The 8,594-nt window shown below is 42.6% G+C and overlaps 1 protein-coding gene across 1 annotated transcript; it reads left to right on the plus strand.

The window, feature by feature from the left end:
• Nucleotides 1-2,963: 2,963 nt before the first annotated feature.
• Nucleotides 2,964-4,712, plus strand: LOC102314027 (dexamethasone-induced Ras-related protein 1). The gene is made up of 2 exons (XM_005941769.3): nt 2,964-3,370; nt 3,625-4,712. Exons 1-2 carry the CDS (start codon nt 3,100-3,102, stop codon nt 4,152-4,154), a joined length of 801 nt encoding a protein of 266 aa, XP_005941831.1. The 5' UTR covers nt 2,964-3,099; the 3' UTR covers nt 4,155-4,712.
• The last annotated feature ends 3,882 nt before the right edge of the window (nt 4,713-8,594 follow it).

Genomic DNA, 8,594 nt, shown 5'->3' on the forward strand with positions numbered 1-8,594 from the left:
TGACCTTAGAACTGAAGAAGCTTCTCGGATGAGAGGTGAAACGTCTTCAAGCAACTTAAAGAAGTCCAGACGCTTTTCTTTGCAAGCTCCTTTGACCTCAGGATTTAATGTGTCTCTGTCACACTCTGTTAGCTGAACACAATCAGCACATAATGGATGTGCTCATCTCTCATTCAGGCTCCAAGGTGATTCATTGCTTGGCTTTAATGCAAAAGTGATAGCTGTCAAATGTCAGTAGCTACATTTCCATCCAATTTCAACCCCGACTCTCAGATAAATGTCCAACGAAGATGCAAATGAATGCACTGCATTTATGAAAGCATCAGAAGCTGCGTGTGCCGTGGGTTGAAACAAATAAAATGGAGCGTTATGGAAATATCATAATTGTGTTTGTTTAGTGTGTAAGCTGCATGTTTTTCCTCTTTTTGCTGCTCCTCTTGTGTACCTGTGTGCTGTTGTTTGTCTTCCCAGCGATGTGGAAGCTTGAGAAGCAGATCGCAGTCTGTGGGCATCTGTTTCCATGGTACTTTTCCCACTTTTCTATTTTGATTGCACAGATTTTCCAGTTTAACTGGCCTTGTTAGCCTTTCACTCTCTTTTCTTTAAATGTATTGCATATCTGTTTGTTTTCCACAAAGCAGATAGACAGGAGCCACTTAATGTTAGTCACATGAGCCTATAACACTGACCTTTCGGTTCCTCGATTACGGTCTTTGTAGCAGACGTTACCACAGGAGTGCACTCCTGAGCGTTCCTCCTTTGCACATCCAGCAGCAGGAGGATCCCACTCTTTCTCAGTCATTCATCATCTACCCTTGGACCAATTAAATTCCTCTGTGTCACATATGTGTTATCAGACTCCCATACATGTAAGCAGAAGCCCAATCATAGAAGTCATTATTTAGATTGGCCCTTTCAGAATCAGCTGCATTACATTACTTGATCGTAATTATCGATTCATTAATGAGGCGGGCCCACCCTGTGCCCACACACTGGTGATGTGCCTGCTGGTCAGATGCCTTTAACTGTGGCGGAGCAAACAGTCAGACGTGCTGCCTAATGACCCACTTCCTCACTCCGTCTCTAAGACTGAGGCCAGACATCCCATCAAAGGAGGCCCATTTCCACTCCTTATACCCATAATCTCATTCTTTAAGTCTATACAGCCTCTGGCCATAGATGAGGGTGAAAGCACACACAGATCAGTAAATCAACAGCTTTGCCTTCTCCTTCACCACAACAGAATGGCTCTGCACAACATAACTGCAGACGCTGAGCCAGTTTTCTTCACCGTGCACAGGAAAAATCTGACAGCAAAATCCAGCATTTGTTATTATGTAGAGAAAAGCATTTGGTGGAAAGATCTACTTCGGTTGCACCATCACTGTTTTGTAAATCTGACCACAAAATTAGCTAAAACTAAAAGGGGTGGATGAGCTTTTACTTAGTTGGAAAGTTCACAGATACTTGTCCCTGGAACTAAAAGTCCAGGCTCCCTCTGCTTCCAGCCGGACATCCCTCACGCCTGTGATGAGTCAGCTGTTATTTCCTTCCATCGAGGATGAAGTTGGGAAATCACTGTTCATCAGTGGTGCACTGACTTACTTTGATGGAGCACACTACTCCTGATGGAACCCTGCTGCTCATTTTGACATTAGCTGAGGATGCACTGCTTCATTTTTAAAACATTTTTTTAAAGAGGCAAGACTGAGATTTGAACATGTTGGACATGTGCAGAGGAGGGATAGTGGATATAGTGGACAGATGACGTTGGAGATAGAGCTGCTGCACAAAGAGGAGGTTCATGGACACGCAGAGGGACAGACTTAGGCGCAGGCAAGATCATCTGTTGTTGTGACCCCCAAATGGAGCAGCTGAAAAAGAAGAAGAATCTCATATCTGTGCAAGCAGATGTTCTCACATTTCCACATCTGTGTCACCGAGTCAGGGCGTTACTCCCCACACCTGAAGGGATGAGACACAATGAAGCAGTGAGCTAATATTAAAATCAACTGCCGTCTCTTGTTTTGCCCAATAAAACCCCACCTCCCAACATAGATACACACTTTCCACTTTGCGACTATTTACTACTAATTTTATGAACCGCTGAAGAAATCTTTGTTGCCACCTCGACTGCACACTTTCACAGTGACAGGTGAGTGAGTGTAGTCATCGAAGGTTTGATGAATTCCTTTTTTTGCATCTGCTGTGAAACTAAACGGAGACTGCGTTTACCCTGACACATGCGTACAGACACGCAAAGTCACTCCACGCTGAGTTTTGTCCCCCTTCTCCCTTTTAGGTAAGTCGTGGCAGACGCCTTGATGAAAGTCGTGCCCTGAGTGCCCCCTTTCGGTCTCCATAGTAACTGCAGCATCTCGATCAGCCGTTCAAGCTGCTGCTGCATGGTGATTATGAATCAGCAGCTGCTGGACTTGCTGAAGATGTGAATGAATAAATCAATGAATGTGACCTTGTTTGCAAAAGACAGCGGTGGGTAAACAGCTGTGGAGACTTTAGATTATTGCTCAGCATGTTTTTCTTTTTTCCCTTTTCTCCTTAGATGATGATGTTCCAGTCAACATGACCTGCTCTGCTCAGTCTAGAGGAACCTGTATCCGCTGTCTGCTTTAATGGTGTCTAAGGTCCAGCCTGTTTATTAACACAGTGTGCCAAAGTGGGTTTTAAACGCCGGAAAAAAGCGTCAATTATTAACTCGGTAATAGTGCTGGAAGTTTTTTTTTTAGTTTGGCTGTTACGCACAGACCCCGCCGCCCTGCCCCGCACTGTTACAAATGTTCTGTTTTTCGGACGGTCTGTTTGGTTCTGTTTCCCGGCGCTCTCTCCCCATCTTAATTAGAAGTGACAGACTAACGCACCGGTGGGAGTTTGCTCCGCTTTTCGTTGCACTCAACTGGGCACCGAGTACTCACCGAGCTGTGACGCGGACAAGAGGTGGGGTCAGCCTCGCGCATAAATATGGCTCAGCCTCTAGACAGAAACACACTAGAGCGCAAGTGAGAGCACCGAGACACAGAAGGCTGCTCACCTGCCTTTTACGCAGAGACGAACGGTGCACATCCAACCCCGGGTTTAAACATGATCAAAAAGATGTCGCCCTCCGAAAGCGATTTTGACATCCCAGCAAAGAACTGCTACAGGATGGTGATTCTTGGATCCACCAAAGTTGGCAAAAGTGCAATCGTGTCCCGATTCCTGAACGGGAGATTCGACGAGCAGTACACGCCGACTATCGAGGACTTTCACAGGAAAGTGTACAACATCAAGGGGGACGTTTACCAGCTGGACATACTGGATACGTCCGGAAACCATCCTTTCCCTGCTATGAGGAGGCTTTCAATACTGACAGGTACTTATCCACATTCCTATCAGTCTCCTTTTTTATACCAGAGAATCCTTATGTAAACTAAGAAAGCAAATGCGGGCTTTCTAAATTCTGCACGAACTCGGTCAGAACGCACATCGTGCGCTTTAGCGCGTGGCTGCAGGGTGCAGCAGAGCCTCCTGTGCTTTATTGTAACTGTGCATACACACAGGGAGAAAATGAAAACACTTTAAACAAAAGCAAAGGCGGTTAAACAAAATAATATTCTCTGCTTTCAGGTGACGTGTTCCTCCTCGTCTTCAGCTTGGACAACCGAGACTCCTTCCAGGAGGTGCAGCGGCTCAAGCGGCAGATCTACGAGACCAAAATGTGCCTGAAAAACAAGATCAAAGAGAACATCGACGTCCCTCTCGTGATCTGCGGGAACAAGGGTGACAGAGAGTTTCACCGGGAGGTTCAGCAGGAGGAAATCGAGCAGCTGGTGGCCGGGGACGAGAAGTGCGCGTACTTCGAGATCTCCGCAAAGCGCAACGAGAACGTGGATAAGATGTTTCAGACTCTGTTTACCCTGGCCAAGCTACCTCACGAAATGAGCCCCGACCTTCACAGGAAAGTGTCGGTGCAGTACTGTGACATGCTGCACAGAAAGTCTCTGAAAAACAAGAAGCTGAAGGACATCGGGGAAGCGTACGGCGTGGTGACCCCGTGCGCCCGGAGACCCAGCGTGCACAGCGACCTCATGTACATTAAAGAAAAGGCCATCGGAGGCGGCCACGGCAAAGACAAAGAGAGGTGCGTGATCAGTTAAGCGGACACTGAAGCTCAGACTCTAATGACACGTTTGAAGGAGAAGAGCCCGGCCTTTGGTCAGAGCAGCCGGCAGCGCTCAAACTGACTCCGGAGGTTTTGGAGACGCCGAGGCCGCCGCGCGCTCCGGTGAAGCTCCGTTTGTAAAGGACACAGACTGGACACGAGTCCGCTAAAACTACCAAAAAAAGAAAAAAAGGTTTCCCACCAGACATTCGAGAATGTTAGCTTGCTCCGTCAATCAGAGCCCGATGTGTGACGTGGCTTCATACTCTGTGAGACTCGCGCATAGATGCGTAAATGTGTTTTGTTGACGTTATACCTTTACAGACGGGAGAAAGAGAGAGACTCTTTGGGTGAGGAGGTGCAGTGTTTCGGGGAGGTCATGTTTACATCTTCTAGATTTTCTAAAGGCTAAGTACACTTGAATGTTTCGTTGCAATCTAGAGTATTTTTTATTGTGAATGTATATTTATTGTCACTGTCATTTTTCTCTTTTGCAGTGAAAAATATAAAATGTAATAAAAAACAAATCAACACAAATATTTATCCCTGTTTCTTCTATTTTATAATGTTAATATTTCTGTAGGCACCTTATAAATAGATGCATTCAAACAAGGAAGGGGGATAAAAAGCACAGCCCAAAATAATGTCCTTCACATCTCCCATTTGATCTTGTCATTCTGAGATGTCATGCTCTCTGGGACTGGGACGCTTCAGTATAACTGATGCAAATATCTACATTTTGCACTTATCCTGCAGAACCAACCAGGATCTGTTACTTGTGCCCCTAATTCCAATCAAATAAAGACAATATAGTGCAGAAAAACAGGCTTTATTACCCAGAGGAAATCAATGCTTTCATGTTTATTTAAACTGCTATCACTGGGGACAAGTCATGTGTTAGCACCTCACTAACTGCAGGAAGACTGAAACAGACCAAATTAAGGGGATCTAAAATGTGAAAATCACTCTACCCCACCTGCAAAATAATTTGAGGTCTATCCAGGAATTGTAAATACTATTAAAAACATGCTTCAAAAGCATTTTAGTGAGCTGTTTTGCATCACAAGGTGGACGCTTGTGGTACAAATATGCAAATCATGTCCCTTTAATGTCCAGATTCTTCTGTCCTTGAGTGCTCTCGAACATTTTAAAAACATAATAGTAAAATTCAGGACAAAAACAGTAATAATTTGAACAAATTATTACTGTTTTTATTATGTTTTTATTTATTATGTTTTTCTACCTTGTCACCTGCATTTAGAAGTTCCAGCCTCCGTCCCCCGAGACAAGGCAGAGACTTAATGTTCGGTACATTCTCTGTGTGTGATGTTTTAAGTGCTCGCTATCAGCAATAATTCTGCATACTGTATCTTGGCAAAGAGACAGAGAACATCTTGCGTTAACCTGAGAAAGAGGAAAAGTCTCTCAAAGGCCAAGGTCAGAGGGCTGTACTATAACACTGCCCTCTAACTGTTCAGTTACACTATGTGCTCCCAACTGCATTCATTGTGAAGATCAGCAGGCTAATGATCTTATTATCTCCACACTGATAAGACGACGGCAACACTAATTGGCCTGGTGTGACGCTCGAGTGAAAAAAACCTAAGATCACAATGTACGTTAACACACAGCAAATCCCCGTGAACACACATTTTTCATTATTATCAACAAGCACCATCACATATGCCAAAGGCGTCAACACGCGCACTAGCATCAGAATGGGGAGGAAGGCCAGTGACACATTGTAAATAAGGACAGAATGTGCCACACAGGCCAGCAGCAGCTGCACAACGAGGAAGTGCGCAGGAATTCTGTTTCTTTCTTTTTTTCATCTCAGAATGTCTCTACAAATGCTGTTAGCTGGAAGTATTTTAATCACAGACTCTCAGGTATTGCAGACATTCCAGTGAATAAAGAGTGGTTTGGTGTTTCTTATCATGCTGAGAGCAGGTATTTAGTCTCAAGCATCTTTGCTCCATTTAATCAGTAATTACTCTCTATCAAATCAGGACGCTACATGTCTTTGTGATGAGTGCATTTATGCTCAGACACTCATCTAGTCTCTAACACCCCTGATGGTCGGTTGGCCTCAGACAATTGGCTACCAGCAGTCTGTGTTCACATCTATTTGTGCTGTTCCATAATGCAATGCACAAGAAAGTGATGCTTTCTTGTACATCAAGAAAGCATAAGAAGTGATGCTCCAAAGCATTAAAAAAATCATAAATTGTTCATAAAAATGAATTACTGAACAGCTCCCCAGAGGTAACAGCAAATGATCAGCTGGTTTCAGCATAGGTGATAAACCCCTTCTTCTCAGGTTTCCAAGTATCTAAGTACTTTTTTTTTAAGTTTAATTTCTCTCTTTTTCCACTAACTTTGTTTAAGTATAGTTTTAAGTATCTTTGTGCCTTGAATGTGTCAATTGTTGTTGGTTAAACAACAAAGTGACATGTTTGTTAGTGAAAATCATCCTTTTTTAAAGTTTTGTTTTTATGAAGCTTAACACACGATAAAGTCAATGCTAACACAATAGCTGGCAAAGCTACACATCAGCTAAAAGCACCTAGCTGATGTGTAGCTAGCTAACTAGATGTTTATGCTAGCTAATAAGCAGTGATGAGTGTTCAGTGAGCAACATAAAAGTACAGCGAAGACTGCAGCAGTTGGGCTTTAGCAGGTGGATGACTGGATATGTAAAGCGCTTTGGGGTCCTTAGGGACTAGTAAGGCGCTATATAAATACAGGCCATTTACCATTTACCATTTACGAAGTTCAAGGTATGTGCTCACATTTGGGCCGGGCAGCAGGTCTCCCTAGTAGATTTCAGTCCTGCATGTTTCTGCCATATTTTGGCTTTACTTCCAAGTGTTGACACATCCTTCATATTTATGTACATATAAATCTTACTATAATGATCTACGTTACTGCTATAATGATGTATGATATACATGCTATAGTGATATTTGTCTGTATGTACTCTATTTTTGCCGGGTAGATGCAATCTCAACGAAACTTTGCACGGACATCATCACACATACGGTGATTATTAACTTCATTATAACTCCCAATTCTTTGGATTTTCATTTTTATATTATGGTCATTTCATCCTCTTTGAATGTGATGACACATTTTCCGTTTGCCTTTGTTTCACGCTCAATGTACATTGCCTGTATCTAACTTAACTGTCACCAAATCTGTTTTGTTTGACTCACCACTAAATATGGAATAAAGAATTTGAAAAATGCCAGAGGCCTGCCCTGTATAATCAAACTAGATATCTTAGGGAGCCCAGGTATGGAAAATAAACAGTAGTTTAAACATACTCACTACGTTGTCTACCAATTAAGTCTATTTTCAGCATGATTGATGTTTACTGCTGCACACAGCGCATCATTTCTTTAGCACAAAACAAGTTCTAAAACTCTAAAGTGCTCCTCACAGGACAAAGTCAGACCTAAGGGTATACTTTCACACAGGTGTTGCCACCTATGTGTGTGATCAGTTTTGCAAAAGGTCGTCTAAGTCACCAATCATAGTAATAATAATTAAATTGCTGCAAATAAGACATTGTATTGAATCCCCGTTTACGAGGTATAAGGAGTCCTTGAACTTCTGCAAAATGGAATATGTATACACGTTTCTCAGTTTATTGTGCATAATGTAAATGCAAATCTGCAAATGGTTTGTTTGGACTAATCTCAACCTTAGATGAATGTCCAAAAAGTAAGAACCAACCAAAACATTTTTACCTTCAAGAAATGTTGATTCTTTCAAAACCAAATGCAAAACCATAAATCCTTTTAACTGTCATTCACAGTGTTATCCTTAATACACATAATCATGTCCAAACTGTTTTGAAAGAAATAGTAAGTATTTACATCAAATACAAAATAGGAATACAATAACCCCAATAACCCTTTCTTAGGCTTCTTAGAAGTTTATTGCAGAAGCAAGAGCTGTCATGATGTGATGTAACAATCAGGCCTGACATGCGTCATCAAAGGCAGACACGATGAGAGAGATGGGGCTGTAATTACTTTCTTGATGACTAATGACACAGTGGAGGTCTGTGGGATCCTGCTTATGCAACACCATGCCGTATTTACAGAGAGCTGGAGAACATTAGGTAGTTAGCGGGGGTGAAGAGGTGACTTTATGCGTGGAGGGATGTTGTCACAGGTGTTCTGGGAGATAAGCAAGAAGAGCAGTGTTGGAATGTAAACAAATAAATCTAACCAAGTGCTGAACATAAAAACACTTTATTAGATAGAGTGGAGTTTGGATTTTTACTTACACGTATCATGGACATGAATGACTGTCTATGATTTCTTTGCACCATTCTCTTTCTGAGGAAAAATTAGCATACAATATATAGATATGTAGATATCCGGTTGTTCAGCCTGACCTCACTAGCCGTGTCTGGGTCTAAACT

The sequence above is a fragment of the Haplochromis burtoni genome, unplaced genomic scaffold (assembly GCF_018398535.1).
Source record: "Haplochromis burtoni strain Fernald_Lab_line unplaced genomic scaffold, NCSU_Asbu1 Contig_308, whole genome shotgun sequence".
Classification (NCBI taxonomy): Eukaryota; Metazoa; Chordata; class Actinopteri; order Cichliformes; family Cichlidae; genus Haplochromis; species Haplochromis burtoni.

Excerpts from the sequence above, each read along its gene's own strand:
- LOC102314027 (XM_005941769.3), top strand. The coding sequence starts at position 3,100 with ATGATCAAAAAGATGTCGCCCTCCGAAAGCGATTTTGACATCCCAGCA. Across the intron at positions 3,371-3,624 it reads GAGGCTTTCAATACTGACAG|GTGACGTGTTCCTCCTCGTC; the intron begins GTACTTATCCAC and ends CTCTGCTTTCAG.